This window comes from Argiope bruennichi, chromosome 1 (assembly GCF_947563725.1).
Source record: "Argiope bruennichi chromosome 1, qqArgBrue1.1, whole genome shotgun sequence".
In the NCBI taxonomy this organism is placed as follows: Eukaryota; Metazoa; Arthropoda; class Arachnida; order Araneae; family Araneidae; genus Argiope; species Argiope bruennichi.
In genome coordinates this window covers 12559942-12578314 of record NC_079151.1, presented here as the reverse complement: position 1 = coordinate 12578314, position 18373 = coordinate 12559942, and the positions used below count along the sequence as shown (strand labels likewise).

Here is an 18373-nt window from a genome sequence, read left to right as displayed (position 1 = left end):
CGCTGCCCGGTGGAAATATTAAAATCATTTATTTTTAAATGCATTATTGAAACTAATTGAAAACAAATTTTTGAACTTACAAGGAAAGGGATGAAAGAGAAAAGAAAGACAGTCAGATTAGAATTTCTCAATGATTATTTTCTGTTTGAATTTTCAGATAGTGTAATTAGCAGTTTCTTTTTTCAAATAACAGTTTTCATAAGTTGTTGCCAGAAAGCATCAAAGCTACGAAATAAGACAGCAAGAAAGTTCTTCCCTCGATTTTTACATTAATTAGAATGACAGGTTTTGTGTGGCGTTGTACGATGACGAATTCTTATTATGGATTTTTGTGACTGGGTCCGAAATCCGTTATATTTTTCATTTTCAGTCTTACGTGTGAGTATTGTAATGTAGTGTAGAAAATCGAACAAGTATTTTGGACGCCTCCTTGTCGACCGACTTCAAACCAAAATTTTAAGTCATTTTTTTAACAATTTTAGCAACAGCATCACATAGAAAATCTCATTTATTAAACAGTTGAGTTTTTGAATAATTGCGTTTACGTTCATATTAAAGTACAGACCGACAAACTATCAGCCCCTTAGACAAATTTTATGTAAAGAAAATTTTTTTTATAATTCCAGTAATCAGATCGCATACTAAATTTTGTATATCTAAAAAATTGCATTTTTGTGTTATTGCGTTTACATGCATGTGAATGTACAAATCGACAGACGATCAACTTTTAAGCGGACGGTGGATGCTATCAGACACTGTTGTGAATTATTCACTTAGGGTTATGAAATTTTCTCTGCATGTATATTAAAACTAGCAGACCCGGCCACGTGTTGCTGTGGCTAAAAGGTTTTTGTTATATTACATTGTAGTAAACTATTCAAGGGAAACGGTAGGAGAACACCAGTCATGGGGACCACCATGCTTTTTTACACAGATGCCATTTGTAAAAAAACATGGGGACCTCCATGATTGATTTTCTACTATCGTTGATACTGAGCAAAAATCAATACAAAAAAAATAAATTTAAATTTCTTTATTTTTTGTATTCAAGTTTGTAACAAATGAGTGCATTACAAAGTTGTTAGTAAAAACACGTAACACTTAAACTTATAAATGAGGTAGGTAGGGCAGATAGTTTTAAATCTTTGACAATAATGTTTATTATTTTGAATTATAAATACTTTTAATTTCAATTTAATTTAGCACCGTTCGGTGCACAATATTTTTGGTTAACCTGTCTTTAGCTAACACAAATAGATTTGACGGTTTTCCTACACGTAAACATGCAACATATAGTTGCCCATGAGGAAAACATGGACTTTCCAAATCTAAACCACAAATGGACATTGTTTGGCCTTGAGACTTATTTATAGACATGGCAAAAGCTAAACGAATTGGAAACTGTAACCTTTTGAAGGGTATCGTAGATTCTGATGGTATCATCGGAACACGTGGCAACAGGATCACTTCTACTTTAAACTTTCCGGTTAAAATGGTAGCTTCAAGTATATTTGCGGTGATCTTTTTGATGACCAAACGCGTACCGTTGCATAATCGAGGTGGATTCAAATTACGCAGGAGAATAATAGGTGAACTAATCTTTAATCGAAGGTTATGAGGTGGCATTCCAGGTATATCTAGTGAATTTAAAAATTCAATTGGAAAATTTATACTACCATTTTCATCAACAGTATCGATTGATTTAAAAGACATCAGATCGCCTGGTAACAACTGTTGTATTTGGAAGTTAATTTCGTTAACATCAACATTTTTGGCTGCCAAAATAGCCGATCACTGAGCCAGTTATGATTCAAGTAATTACTCTGTATATCCGGAAAAATACTCTGAATCAATTCATTTTTTCCCTGAAGAACAGTGCAGAAATTGTCTGAAAGTTTAATGCATTGCGTATTTGGTTGCAGTTCTATTTTACCGTTTCCAATATCTAGTAATTGTTCAGAAAATATTTGTGCTGATGGATCATTTTGCAATTGTATGCGCATGTTTATGGCCAATCGAAGTGTTTCAACACTTCGCCATAAGAATGATTGTTTTAAACATGCATTAACCTCATCCGCGAAAGTAGAGCGAGGTATAACCGGTAAGGTCTGACGGAAATCACTAGACAAAAGTAAGATAGCACCACCGAAAAGTTTATCATTGCCGTTTAAATCTTGCATAGTTCTATGCAATGCTTCGAGTGAATATTTGTGAGCCAGTGTGCACTCATCCCAAATTATGATTGCATTCGACTGAAAATAATAATTTAAATGTTCAAATATTAAAAAAAAAGTGAAAAACGTGCTATTATAACACATTGAAATAAGGAGTGCAAAATAATTTTTAATAGAGGTTGAATAAAAATAATGAAAAAAAAATATTTGTACAATTATTGAAAAAGTCTGAGAAGCTTTGTACCACTTTTTCATATATATATATATATTAATTAACTTTTGATCCTGAAGCCTTAAGTACCTCATAACCATCAAAATACATATATCATACAGTGTGATTTGATGTATAGCAAATGTATAATAGTATAACTATGTGATAATACTTAGATGTATATATTTTATTAGATTGTTGAACAATGAAGCACTAATAATTAAAAAGCAAGAAGAATTCCACTGTATTACTTTTACTATAATATGAATTCAATTTATACTTCAGTCTAAATAACACGTGGACGGCTATGCTAATACCAAAAATTGAAAAAGTAAGAACAATTGAATTTCACTGTATTGCGTTTACTACGAAATAAATTTAACTTATACTTTAGCCTCAGCAGCAGGTGGTGGTTATGACATTAAATTGTAGCTTATGTGAAACGTTGGTACTTTTAACACAGCGCCATCTGTTAGAATACTTACTCAATCCAGTCAACAGATACCGCCATTTGTTAGAATCGCTTGGAGATAACAGATAATTGTGACTGTTAAATAATGAACAAATAATTTGTTCCTTCTTAATACCTTCCTTCTTAGTATAAACCCTTTATGATGTATAATAAATCCTCTAACTTCAGTGATACAGATTCTGGCTTCCTCAGCTTAAAGAAAAGATTAAAAAAAAAAAAAAAAAGTTCTATATTAAACACATGAAGTTGTCATGAGATTTATTCCGTCATTGATATATTTGTCTGTTGCAATAATTCAAAATTAATTTACAAAATGAAATCAGTTTCAGAAACTTTTATTAAATAATGATAAGCATTGTAGCTGAAGTGAATGATAGCTGAGTTGATGATAGCTGACATAACTCGATACGTACATGCAGTTTATTAGTAAAGAAATGAAAAACTGAAACGATTATTGTAACCATTTTTTATTATCATATCTTCAATAATTTATATATAAAAAAAAGATTAAATTTCATTTAACATACAAATGAGTTAATATTTTTTTATTATCCGATTAGAGGAACTTATTATTGGCTCGTTCACTTACCTTTTTTACGATATCCTTAACAAAAGAAATAAAATCATTTAATTGAAAATTCAATGAAGGTAACAAATGTTATTGCCGTACATTTTTCTTAGTAAACAGTCAGATAAAGAATCGGAATTCATTCAAAACGAAAAGTAATAATTATCCGTGTGCACCTCCAAGTATTTTTCCAAACTTCTTTATAATTAAAAAAAAAAAAAAAAAGCAGAATTTTAGTATGTTATATTAATCAGTGATCCGTTAAAACGTTTTTAATTAATCATTTTCAAATAAAATATCTTATTTCTGAGAATTGCCACCTTGCACAGTAATACAAAATTCAAACATAAGATCGTGATACTTTATCCGTTGCAACGTATCAAATTTATTGTATGCATTAAAAAATGATTGTGGAAAATGATATCTTATTCCTGAGAAACGTTTTCGGATAGGATCATAAATAATTCGAACATTCGGACTCGAAACGTAACGCAAATGCGTGAGTTTTTCTACGCCAGTTGTGGTAACGCTATGCAGATTAGAAATTTTTAATTTCCTTTATTCTGTTTTATTTTAATTCAAAAGTACTTAAGAATGAATCTGAAAGATCGATTAATTAACAATGCTTAATTTTAAATGCATCAAACATTAAGAAAATAAATAGAATCGTTTCAAATAATCAGCCAAAAAATCTTAAGCCTACCCTCATGACTGTTAGGAAAAAAAACTGAAGCCGTACTCATTTGGCGGTGGGGAAAATGAAAAGATTTTTTTGGCAGGAAAATTAGTTTTTAATTAATAATTAAAATTCTAATTAAAAATTCAAAAAAAGGACTATACTATCTTTTAAGTTAGATCAAACTGCACACGGTGTGCAAATTTGATTAAAATCGATTAAGTAGTTTAAGAGTCCATCGCGGACAAACAACGTGACACGTAATTTATATATATTAAGATATAAATACGTCAAATTTCTTAAAAAAGCACTTTGAAACAAAATATATTATTTCAGAAAAAAATTTAAAAGATATATAATTTTTTAAAATTTCAAAATATTCCAGGCGACTTAGTTTTTAATTTTTTCTATTATTTTTTTTCTTATTATATAATGTAAATTTATTTGGAGCAAAACTGTGTATAATTTTGTAATTCCAATTAAATGCTAATTTTTTAGAAGTTTTTTTATGCACCCTTACTGAATTTTCGTCAAAATTTTATGTTTTTCAGAACTAATATTGACTTATAACTATCTAAAAAAAATCTGGAAACATGAAATGCATACCCCATTTTCTTTTAATGCTTGACCGAAATCTTTATTATTAATTTTATTTAATTTCTTCAAAAATTAAGACACCTGGAATGCTTCAAAGATATTTAAATGTAATTACAATATCATTTTGAGAAAAGTCATTAAGATGTACTCTTTTCCCTCTTAATATTTCAAATATTTATTTCATTGACAATGCATTTTAGAACACAATTTTATTTGAATATAAACATATACTTTAGTGATAAAACGATAAAAATAAAATTATGCGTTTTTCTCCATTTTTTCTTATTTCAAAGTCCATTGTCCCTTTAAATAGATTGTTTCAAAACTGAAAAACGATCTACACTTTAGATTCCAAATATACATACCAACTTTTATTTATCTAGTTCTTTAAGTTTTGCAGCTATTGCAAGCACTTGTATTTAACATCTTTGACATCACATCACCTCTCCGTTTTTAGAGCTTATGTGGTCTCTATCAGATTTAGTATAAATGTGGACGGACTTTATTAAAAAATAAAAAATTACACTGCAATCAATTTCAGAGACATTCAAATGACAAAATTATAATTGCATGCGAAATCGACAACGATGATAAAAATTAAAATGATTTTTGTCTGGAGTATAAAAATTCAGAATGAACAAACATAATAACGTGTAATATAAGTGAAAAGGTGAAGTATTGCACAATCTGTTTTACAAAGTAAAAAAAAAAAAAAAAAAAGCCTTGTTATTTGACGTATTTAATGATAAGGGAGAAAACAATTATATAAAATAATAAATTTTATTATAGGAGCATTAAGAGTGCAGTATGAATAAAATACGAAAAATATTGAAACCCTACATGGAAAAATTTCATATGGTTATTCTAATCGGAATAATTATTCATTCTCAGTTAAGAATTTTGTCACATACAACACGTATACTCAAAATCATTTGATTCCATTAAGATTTTATAGTGTCTGTATAAGAAAAGAATAATCCATAATTTTAGAATTATCAGGAAAATCAAAGTGCCAATCCCTCAGTGCCATTCGGTCTACTTTTCCTAGCTTTTGTTTCACATGATAGCTCATGACCTTTAGATACATTATCTATCTACCCACCAATACCATCAAATTTCTAGAGAAATATAAATAACGCTATTTCATTTTGTATCATATTTGGGGGAAGATACAACAGAGTTGTGCCTCAATCACAAAAATTGTATCGAAATTATTAATTTTTATTTCATATGAAAACTCAAGGATCTTAGATACATTATTAATGGTACCCTACCTGTCATCGAAAAATACAATTTTGACACACTCCGGTTAGCGGTTCCGATTTCAACAATTCATTTCCTAATATATTTAGAATAATCAGGAAAATTGTAGATCAGCATGAAAAGAGCTCATGACCCCTAGATACACTATCTATAATCGTCCCTCCCTCTTTTTTGAGAGATATTTCAAAATAAAACATTGGCAGATCCTTCCTTCCGATGATCAATTATTGTATCTTTCGCTATAGCTATTTGATACTTAATTTCACCCTTATTAACACGAGATACTATACGCTATCTCTATGATGCTGTTCAATATTTTGAATGTCCAGCAATATTATTACGATATCGTAAAAATTTTGTAAGAGTTGAGAAACAATAGAAAATTTGTAAAAAACATATTGAAAATTTTATAAGTTGTTGGGCATCTGTGTTAAAAGGAAACATTCTGCAAAAATTGCTAATCAAAAGAATGCTTTATGTTTATTGCGCAAATATAATTAAAGATACTACTTTAGATTGTTGTATTCAGATATAATTCATCACAATCTGTTGACATGATTTAAATTAATCCTATTAATTAATATAATGGGCAAACAATTGGTCGTCGAAAATGGCTTGTTATACTTCAAAATTAATTAGAAATTTTTGCTGTAAAAGACTGTCAATGTTTATCAAACGAAAATTATTAAATTAAAAATTATAAGTTCAATTTTCTGCATTTCAGCAGTATTAAATTATTATTGTTGACTGTTGATTCTACTATATTAAAAGAAAAATAACTCACAATTTTTTTTTGTTTCATTTCTAGCTACCCTGGAAGTTAAAAACATTCTCCAAAATTTCTCCCATTATATAAAAATAATTTATCTAAATAACTGAATGATAACAAGAGAAATAAAAGGAAGGACAGAAAGAAAATTTTGAGAAATAAATGAATAAGATTTCGAAGTAATTGAAAATGTGTTGCATGAAAATGCTCTGCATCCTCTTATTAGAATATAGATACCAATACTTTGATGTAAATTGAATCTACTTCTTATTCATGATTGACTTCAAATTTAGTATAAGGACATTACACAACTTCGAATGTAATCTTATATTATGTTTTCCTCTTTTTTAAACAATGTTGGAATCGGTCATCGGAGAGCCTTGACACTTGCATGCAACACAACAGTTTCATCCCGATTTTCCCCAATGATTGTTTAAATTTTTAAGATATATTAGATAGATACAATTTTTTAGATAGATAAAAATAGTAAATATTTCAACAAAGCTAAAATCAAAGAACAGTTAATTTACAGTTTATAATATTTATCTCGAAGAAATATTTCTTGATATTGTATCTAATAGCCCATATTTTTATTCATCACTAACTAGTATCAGCCATATCTTAAATCTTGATCAGTATCATGCATTTATAGTCTGATTTTTGTTCTTAGATAGAGGACATTCCTTAAAAGGAGTTTTTTTTTTTTTTTTTTTGAATTTGAATTCTGACTCTTATTTGTTTTAAGTTTTGCGTTGATTTATCTCAAACAAATGACATTGCTTAAAGGACTCCAGATTAAAAAATAATCATATTTCTGTTGAAAAAAAAAAGGAGCTTCTTATGGAATGTATATCTTTTATCATTTATTGCTTGGTTATTCTGTGAGGGAAAACACTAAAAGAATTTAACTTATTTCTCTATTTTTTTAAATAGTACTTGTAAAATTTTAACAACTAATTTGCTGGATATCAGTTTTCTACCTACAACTCAACAATTCTCACCCAAAGTAGAAACTTGTTTTTGTATTCTGCTAAAGAAAGGCGGTTGTAAACTTTTAGATCTTTAGTCCATAGTATTTGCATTTTAGACAGAAGACACAACAAGTAAAGTAAGTTCGCTTTTACTTCACACTATCTGTCTTTTATTTGTCATTTTTTTGATACTTAAAATACAACACTTTTACAGCGAGTGTCTATTTTTCATGGGGTGTGTTTTCTATTGTTCGGTAAAGTAATTGTTGTCTGCGGACATCCGGTATATGATTTCTTTGCTGTCTTGAAGAAATGTCTTATATAACTAGATTTTTTTTTTATTTTAAAGATCAAAACTTGATATCTTAAGAATGCCTGAATAGGTGAAACAGCTGTGCCGTTTTGTTATCTTTTTACTTTTTGTGAATTTCATTTATTTCGGCTTTATTTAACCTTTAAGCTTCGGGAACCCAAACTCAGAAAAGTGCTTTGAATGCGGGCATTCAGTGAGAAAAGCTAGAAGATTTTCCCTTCCTTTAAAGACGATTGTTGAAAATAACCTCTTCGATTTCGACCACCCGTATTGATAATTGGTCATCTGTCCACTCCGTCGTAACCAGATTGCTTTTTATGCTGTTTTACCGCGTCCGAAACCTAGAAAAAGCTTTTTATCGCTTTTTTTTTTTTTTCCTGAAACATTAGTTTACTAATTCCGTAGGAGAAAGTATTGAATTAAATTTTATAACATTAAATAAATTGCAAATAGTATAACTGCTGTACAGTTATTTAGCAGATTAAACAAAATGTTATGAATTTTTCAATCGTATTTGTAATTAAATAAATTTGCCAAGCATTATTGAAGCTGTAAATTTAATTCTTATAAAGCTTGAACAATCATTGTGAATTTTATTTTGTTATTCTTCTAACTCGTCAATTTTGATAAAATGTAACAGTTTATATATCATACAAAAGGATCCTAATTGTTGATAGTTTCTTTATAAAAATATTCCTTTTTCTTTGCGCATAACACAGATACCAATCCTCTACTATTTTGTAGATTAAAATATCTGTGAATGTTTTAATATTAATATATTGTGCTCACAAAAATGGAATATTATTTTTATTCCTAACATAGTTTGAATGGTTTTTAACATAAATTACTAGTAACGTTTTCCAATTCTATTGCGAATTCTTACAATTTATGGTGATTTTTTTTCTGTGAATTTCAATTACTCATTACAGTGTAGTATTTTTGAAAAATATGCTCAGTTTTGTAAACAATCAATAACTGAATTATAACAAAAAAAATTTACTAATACGTTGGTAATCACCAGATTTAAGACAATTAATTTAATCGAAGTAAGATTAGGTATGGTTTACTTAGAATTTAATGCATAAGATTTCATTGCGATAATATTACACTGAAAAGTAGTTAGCAAAACACTTTTAAAAAATAAAGCTGGCACTCTAAATGATTAGCATTTCTTATTAAATACATGCATTTTTACTAGCAGAGGATTTATATTATCTTTCATAAATGCTTAAAATTAAATCTGGAATTCCTGACTTTTTTATGCAGCTACTTTATTTTATTTCAATACAAATATTTCCAGAACAATTTAAGTGTCTAGTAACTTTTGATTGGATTGAAATGAAAATATAAAGATTTTAATAGTTCTCTTCTGGTATTTGTATGCATAGAAAATCTATTAAATCTCCCTCAATATTTTAATATTAGAATTATAACTTTTAATCAAATATTAATTATAAATTATTAAATCAATCATTTTCATAAATCATGAAACCAAAAAATAACTTAAAAAAAAAAAATTAAACAAATTAATTTTATTAGAAATATGTCCAGTTAAAGTATTAAAATTTAAACTGAAAAAAATTGTAAGTCGTCAAAAATTACAGAAAAAAGACATTGAAGCCTCTAGATAATTGCCTTCTTTACCAGTTATTAATATGTCTGTGCATACAGTTACTTAAAAACAAATATTGATGTAGCATGAAATATAATATTAATAAAGTGCATGGAATTTAAATACACTTGGGAAAAAAAAGATATTCTTTGTAAACAAAAAGTTATATGCTACATTATTTTATAATAAGCAGTTTCTTAAAATTAAGAATAAACTGCAAGTAAAATGTTTTTTCTTTGTGTAGGAATGTATTGCTATAATTTTCATTATTTACTTTTATGTAATTAAACATGTATTTTTTTTTTTTTTTTTTTTATTTTTTTTTTGATAAGCAGTTCAGTTTAGCTTTGGAATCATATTTTGTATTTAGTATTTAATTTATTTACAACAACAAAAAGAAAAGTCTCTAAATTCATCTTATAATATTTTCCTTTGAAGCAATGCTGATTACATTTAAAATGCATGTTTCATGGGAAAAAAACATGTTTTAGTTCAGGTCTCTACCTAAGATAATTTCAAATGTTATATCAAGAAAATGCTGATCAACCCCAGAAGTGAAAATAAAATACAGTTGCCAAAAAACAAAGCCACTGAAAAAGTATTTAAAAATTATCATAGCAAATCTTTCATTTTAAAGTTGTAAAGTACATTGCTATCTCCTTCTCTTACTTTCAAAGTCATACTGTACTGCAACAAGAATCCCTTTCTTTTGCTGTCTTTAAGAAATTTTGCTATTATACTCAGCCTTAAAAGTCAAGTTTATGAAATTACTCTGAATATTTTTATCCATATTCTGTTTTATTAAAAATTTAAATTAGGCCAGTTTCTGCATCTAACTTTCTAAATATTTAACTCCCCCCCCCCCCCTTTTTTTTTTGTTGTGATAATGTCAATAGATACTCTCTAGTATTTGAATACCATTTTTAATTGGAAAGTGCTCATCATATTAAAGTGAAAGTGCTCATCACACATTAAGATATTTACTGAATGCATATAACATTTAAAATAGGAACAGGGTTATAATTTATTTTGATACTTATTAATTAATTATTAAAGAGCCAAAATTTGCCAAATATAGCATCAAAACATCAATTTGCTTAATCGTCCCATTCTTTAATAGATGATGAGTTATTTAATGAAATAAATGATTAGATTAATATTTTTAAATGGTCTTTTTAAATTATTTATATGCATTATCAACAAAAAAATATGTTTAGTTATATTCACAGTTGTATGCCAAATCATGGTAAGAGAAAACTAGAGACAGATATTTTATGTTTTGAACTGAGAATATCCCAAATTAAGTTTATAAAAAAATTGTTGATATTTTTTAGAGTTTCGTTGAACAAAAGAGTAATAATGTTCAGACTGTAAAACTTCTAGTTGTAAATTGAAAGCATAAATTTAAAAAAAGTTTATATATATATATATATATATATAATATGTAATTAATTCAGTTTATTCACATTTGTTAATTTCTTTTTCTAATCACGTAAATTTAAATAATACTTATTCGAACATCTGATTTGTACAAATTTTTTATTTTTATTTTACTTTTTAGATCTAATAACTATAACTTGTGTAATATTGAGCTACTGTATCTTGCAAAAACTCATACTCCTTAAAAAAAAATTTCAGCTGGCATTTAAGAATAATCCCTTTATGAAAATATTAAACAACATTTGAATTCATTCTTATGATCGTTTTTTCTGTCTTGACATTGATGTTAAGAGGATGGTGCTCATATTCCTGGTTAAAGTTATTTAACAAATAATTATGAAATTGCCTTAAAGGTAAAACGTTTTGCCTAACAATTCAAAAGCGAAATAAAGGTGTGGTTTATAGAACAATTTTCCACTATATTAATAGCCTACATTTCATTAATAAATATTTTGAAATGATGTGCAGGAATAATGCAAGATTAATAAAACTTGTATTCACAAAATTAATATTTTTAATATATAGGTGTTTCATTAATTTTTATGTAAATTACTTTTTTTCTTAAAGCTGAAATTTTTACTTTTTATAATGTATTTCATAATTTTTCTATTATCTTTTAGTATAGCATGTAAAATATTTCAGATGGAGTGTAGTATTCCCCAAAATTTCCCAAGTAAGGCAGCTGCCTCGGATGTCAAAAACATACAACCTGGACAGAGTCCTCCGAAATCAATGTTGCATGTCAATTTTGATCTGGAAAATGAAGAAATCCATGAAAGGAAGAAAAAGTATCTGACAGCAAAATATGGACAGCACCAAATGAGCTTAATTAAAAAGCGACTGCGTGTTGAAATGTGGATGTACGATCAACTGCAAATTCTATATGACAGTTCTGTAAGAATTGTAATTTTACTTACTAATTTTTTTGGGGGGAGGGGAGAGACTTTTGATTGTCATTTTAAAATCTTAGTTTTTATATAGATAATGAAGCCTATGGCTTCAAAACCAGCATGATCTAGTTAAATAACTTGTATACCTGCTAGATGGTTTGGGGCCAGTTTCTTTTCCAAAATGGGAGTGCAGATTGTAAAGTAAATTTTATTTTGATATCAAATAACTAAGTTGCTAAAATTGTAAAAACTTTTTATGTTGGAAATTCTTTTTCAATTATTTGTCTCTGTTTTTGAAGTAAATGGGAAAAAGTTCTTTAACTTTTTTTCATTATTTAACTCCTTTCCCTTCTGTTCAAGGGGAAAAGTGTAGGGTTTATTTTATCATTTAATGTAAGAAATTATTATTACTATTATTAACAGTTTGCTTTAGTGATATTTTAAATATAAATTCTTTTATTATAGAATTTATATTTAAAATATCTTCAAAATCAACTCATCTTATTTTTATTTATTTATTTTTTTGTATCTTTTAATATTCTTTTAAGTGTTTGTTCCAAGAGTTTTGATTGCAATTTGGAACAGTTGGCATTCAGACATGTTATGCAATCATATTAAATGTGGAAACAATTATAAGCATGTTTAACCTAGAAACATTAACAATCTTGATCATTCAACGCATTTTTTCCCCTTTCAAGGCTAAAAAGCAACTGTGAATCTAGAGAAAAGAAATTTGTTGAGCAAGATATCATCATCATCATCATCCATGGTTTTTTTTTCCCCCCTTCATACTACATATTCTTAATGTTTAGTGTTGATTGATTTTAGTGTAATTTAAAAATATATATATTTTTCTATTTTGTTTATAGATATTTTATTATTAAAGAAGTGAAGTTAAAGTAAGATAAATTCTGTTTGAAAGGCGTGAAATTTCTTATAAAAAAATATTAATTAATGATAAAGGTTGTTTTGCTAACAAATTGATTTCAAAACTGGAAGAAATATTTTTCTGAAATAAAATTAAGAATTATTAATTTTTAAAATAATATAACATTTGTAGCTGTACTAAATACATAGAAGAGATTATAAAATTTTGAAAAATTACATTTACATTCTGAGATATTTAGGCCAAAATTTCAGAAATATTAAAATAATTTTTAAATCAAAATAGTGGTTCTGAAACAATGAAGGTTATTCTCATATTTATCAACTGCTTTAAAATTGCAAGTATTAAATATATATTAAATATATTAAAATTCCTTGTGTGTGTGTGTGTGTGTGAAAATCTTTTCTATATATATATATATATATAACTTTTCTATTCTACTTCTTAATCTATGTTGTATTTTGCAGGAGGACTCTAATAGTTATGAAGTTGAAATAGATTTAGATGAACTGCTAGATATTGAAGCTGAGTCAGCAAGGCGAGATTGGTTAAGAGTAAGCTATATTGTTTTTATTTCAGAATAAAAGTTTTAGCAGGTTTTTTCTTCTTACCTTGATATTATCCTTCCTTAAATATTTTCTATGTATCTAGATGATTGCATGTTGATTGTGGTTTGAAATTCCACATTTTTTTTTTAATTCACACAAATCTGGAATTTTTGAAATGTTTTTATTCTTTTTCTCAAATTTTGTTCTTGTTCTTTTTCTTTAAATGAGCATTCAAAGATTAACTATATAGATAATATTAGTATATATATTGAAAATTTAAATGCTATGCAGTGTATAAAATTTATTTCTCATTAAATAAAGGTTACAATCAAGCCCACCATAAAAGTCTCCCTATTTTTTCTTAGAAAATACTTTTGAAAGTCCTATTGAGAAGCTTTTCACCTATGTAAAATATCGCACTAATAATTTATTGAAAAACTGAACCAAATTTCTTATATACTATGATGTATTATCAGTAATACATATTTATCTTTCATATGTGTACATTAGCTTTGCATCTAATATTCAAAGAATAAAGTGAAAATCAGTTGTCTATTTTAAATATCTTGTTGATTAAACTGAACTTTTCAACTATTAGTGTATATATATATATATATGTAATGTAGGTTGTTAAATAGTGGAGGCACTTTAGCCTTAAATCACAAAGATGATTTCTTTATTGTCAAGCAAAAAATTTTCATCTTTCAGATAATCTACAAGTTCTTCTTGTCAAATTATGATCAGAAACCTTGGTAGTATTTAATGAGCATTAACTAAAGATAGAAAAAGAGAATTTCATGCATAGAATATTTCAATTTTTCTGATATTCACTAAATTATGCAAATGTTTTTTTTAATATTATGTACTATGATGTTCATTAATTAACTTTAAATAATTGCTAAATTTGAAAAAAATTAAGAACTGCCACTTATATATTGTATTAATATTAGTAATCATGTGGTTTAATTTGAAATGTCTGAACTTCATTTTATTTTAATTTTATTGCAGAATAAATTAGTTGGTGTCAAGCAATCAGAAGAAGCTGTTGAAGTTAGTTGCATTTTTTTAATTGGCTATTATCTATGTATTTAAGTTATATCAATTTCTTTAACTAAGAAGTTTTGAATGTTGTTACCTATTGCTTAAGAGCATTATAATAAGATTTTAATGGAATTTTTATATTAAATATCTCATTAAGCACATGAAATTTGATGTACAGTTGCAGAAAACTCCCAAATGTATTTGCAAATTGGAAATATTACGTTATTCTGAGCATATTTTACTTTTCCTTATTTGGAAGCTTATTGTCGGAGTATTGCATGTAAATCTGAAAGAAGACTGTTCTCTGACTCTTCCTTTGATGGAGACCTCTTTCAGTGTCAGATTTATAGTAATAAAAATTGCCATACTAATAGAATTAAGATAACATATAAATAAATTCATCCTTTCTGTATTTCAAATAAAATGGTTATCTCTAATTATGAAGCAGAAATTAAAAATTTTACTTCTTAATTTTTTTATTTGCTTTTTTATTTATTTATTTGCCTAGATAAAAAATTTTACCATTTTCATATCAGTCGTTCTTTTTAATAAATTAAACTACTGTAGTTTATTCTATTTTTCTAGAAGATTAGAGACAAATTATGTATATTTAAAACAGTAAATTGTATTTAACATTTGTTTTAGATTATAAATTAAGAGGAATTTGTAGGGAAAATGCAATATGAGGATTAAAAATTTTTTTCTTGTAATTTGATTTATCTTCATATTTTTTTTTAATTTTCATTCCTTCCCTCCCTAGCTATTAAAAGGGTATGAAAGAGTTTTAGCCAATTTTTTGCAAAATTTATATGCTTTTTTAATGAATAATGATATTTAAAAAACTTATAGTTATTCATCAATTTTTATATGACATTTAGTGTTACATACTTTAAGAGGAGTGGCTGTTCTCTATACTTTCTGCATAATTAGAATAGTTGCTTCATTTTTTTTATTATTTATTTATTTTTGCCCATCATATTCTTTGTATGTGCCCATGAAATTTCATTTAAAGAAAAATAAATACTGATTAAAATTTAAGTCTTATTGATATGACAAAAAATATATATTCAAAATATTTATTTAGTGTACAGTTTGAAAATTTTATCTTCTTACATTTACGAATATCAAATGCATAAATTTATATATAAAAAAATGAAACAAATTATATATTAGAGATATTGTGATAATAAATAATTATATATTGGAAGACTAACATTTGATGCATATCAATCTTTTAAAAATTTAAATCTATTTATCAGGCTGGATTATCTTTAAATTAAAACCTGAAAAAAGTTACTTTTCATCTTTCTGTTAAATTTCATCTTGAATTAATATTGCATTTCCTTAAAAGATAGGATATTGATTTTTATTTGTTTTCCTTTTCAGAAATTTATAACAGAGCTTCTACAACGATGTACAACACTTTGATTTGTATACTTACTAGTTGTTTTAGTACCTAGAATGTGATGTATGTCATGCCTGTGTGGATTCCTGTTGAACTGTGAACAAATAATTCATTAGGAAAACCCAGGCTTTTAATTGCCGAGTATTCATTGTTAATTTTGAAGCCTTTCAATACGAAAGGTGTCCTGCATAGTAGTGGACTTTTGCATTATTTTCCCATATTTATTTTGAATACTCAAGATACACCATCCCTTAGTTTATGCTTCGATGATAACTAGAATGGTTTCACCTACATTTTCTTTATTTTATGTTACTTCTCAAAGACATATTAATTATAATAGTTTTTAAAAAATCATTTGGTGTATGTAGACATATTTTCATTGTTGCTTCATGGTATTGATAGAAAATATATGGTTCTTGTAATCATTTCAATATTTTACTAAAATTTTCAACTTCTGATTTATTATTATTTTATTTTAATTTTAAGGCTTGCTAGTTTTAGGGTTGGTGTATGATATAACTATTTCTTGCTTTTGTAGATCTCAATACGCTAGTCTAGTAATTTTTATTCCCACTTTTTTGTTTTACAAAGCAGTAAAAGTTTATTTTATTAACAAATTATTATGATCTGTAGAATTTGTTAATGCTTGTAACTGGTAGCATTAGTGTTTTCTGGAAAATTTTGATCTGAAACGATGTAATAATAAACTGTACTTAAAAGAAAAATTAATTTTTTAATGAACTAGAAAAAAAGTTTATTTTCTTTAAAAGTGACATGGATATATTTCCTTTGATTAGATGTAGTGTGTTGTTTTCTTTTATACTTGAAGTAAATTGTGCAGAACATTTTTAGATCCATTCATATGAAAAATATTATTTATGCGTTTTTATTTACATTTTTTAAAATTTATTACTGTTTTTTTTTTTTTTTTTTTTTTTTTTTGGTGGTAAAAATTTTTCTATAATTTCAAATTCTTTAAAATTGTGAATGCATTTCTGAATTATTTAAATATATATAATTTACTTAATATATGAGCACTGTTGAAGTTTTATTGTCAGTTTGTTTTATATTTGATGAAAATAACTTCTTTAGACATGCAAAATACTTTGTAATGCCATTTTAAAAATACATTTGATATACTGTTCTTAAAGCAAATTTTTATTTAAAATTAATAGTCCAGAATATATTTCCAGACTTAAATGAATTGTCCTCTTTATACATGCATGTTAAAGCAAAATTAATTTTTTAAAAAAATTATAGCTTTTTGTGAAAAGATGCTAATATTGATTCTGAGAATGTTAACTTTAAATAGTTTTTAATTATTCTTTCAAAATAAAGCTTCCTTATTATACTGTCTTGAGAGAGATGTGATAAATTATTAGAGAATTTTCCTTAAAAGAATGTTTTTTCCCCCTGTTTTTAAATATAAATGGGAATTCTTTATGGACAATTTCTTGTAAAAGACTGTTTTATAATTTAATACCTGTCATTTCTAAATACTCAAAAATATTTTACAATGCTAGTCTTGTTGTTTGAAAATTCTGTTATTAAGTCTAGTCTTCATTTATTTTATAAGAGGAGAAAAATTGAAATAACATAATAAAACATTAATTTTCTCTGTATAATTAATGTTTTTTGTTATTTTCAGATTGTCTAATTTTAGAAAGTAGATATTTTCAAAAGGGGTTTACCTTCAGTAAAGTTTTTTGTCTTTTGATGTGTTATATATCATCATTTTACTTACAAGTTATCTGTTTTCATTATAATTTAATTACAGCTTCATATTAGCATTTGAAATCATTTCATATCTTTAAACACATAAAAAAATGTTTACAAGCTTTTTTCTTGTTATTTTAATAATTAAATTAAAAGTATCAATCATATGAATGGATTTAAGTTTCACATCATAATAATTTATCTGCATGATGTAAGAAAAATACTATATATTGATCATGATCTATGATATTCTGCATATTCATTTTTTTAAGACATGCCATTATTGAAAGGAAAGATGCTTAAGATATCTCTTTTTATATACTGTTCTCAAACAAGGGTTTAAAAAAGTCTTAAAGCTTTCAAAATGATAACTCAAATTTGCTCTGTAGTGACAATGTAGCTGTTTTATTAGACTATGCTGTAAACAATTTTTAATTAATATCAATAAGGTAATGTTTGTATCTTTCAAAGATCCCCGTGCTAAAAATGACTTTTGTTGATATTTGTTCTGATCTGAAATGCTAGTAACTTTTGACATTTGAAGTGCAGCTTTTGTGAAATAAGTTTATTTCCTCTGGGCTTCTAATCTCACATTCAGAGAAAATTGTATACAAATGTATTCAGAATATCTTGGTAGATGTTATTATTTTTTTTGTATTATTATTATTTTTTATTATTATCGTAAACATTCCGAAACATTAAATAATTTGTGTATGGAAAAATGCTTCATACTTTTATTTTTTTAAATATCTTCATGCTCATATTTGCAGAATTTTTTTTTTAAATAGAAATATTTATTTTTTATAATCTTTTATTAATTA

General features: G+C 26.3%; 1 protein-coding gene across 2 annotated transcripts in view; it reads left to right on the top strand.

Moving 5' to 3' along the window:
* LOC129976563 (protein phosphatase 1 regulatory subunit 14B-like) overlaps window positions 1–16763 on the top strand; it is a 33152-nt gene extending 16389 nt beyond the window's left edge. Inside the window, exons 1-5 of one of the 2 annotated variants that reach the window (XM_056090196.1) lie at window positions 7716–7838; window positions 11709–11960; window positions 13310–13396; window positions 14399–14440; window positions 15818–16762. In XM_056090196.1, coding sequence (XP_055946171.1) covers window positions 11709–11960; window positions 13310–13396; window positions 14399–14440; window positions 15818–15859 — 423 coding nt within the window. In that variant the 5' untranslated portion in view covers window positions 7716–7838 and the 3' untranslated portion in view covers window positions 15860–16762. Of the gene's footprint in view, window positions 1–7715; window positions 7839–11708; window positions 11961–13309; window positions 13397–14398; window positions 14441–15817 lie in introns of those variants that run through there. The other variant, XM_056090204.1, reaches the window with a different exon arrangement.
* The last annotated feature ends 1610 nt before the right edge of the window (window positions 16764–18373 follow it).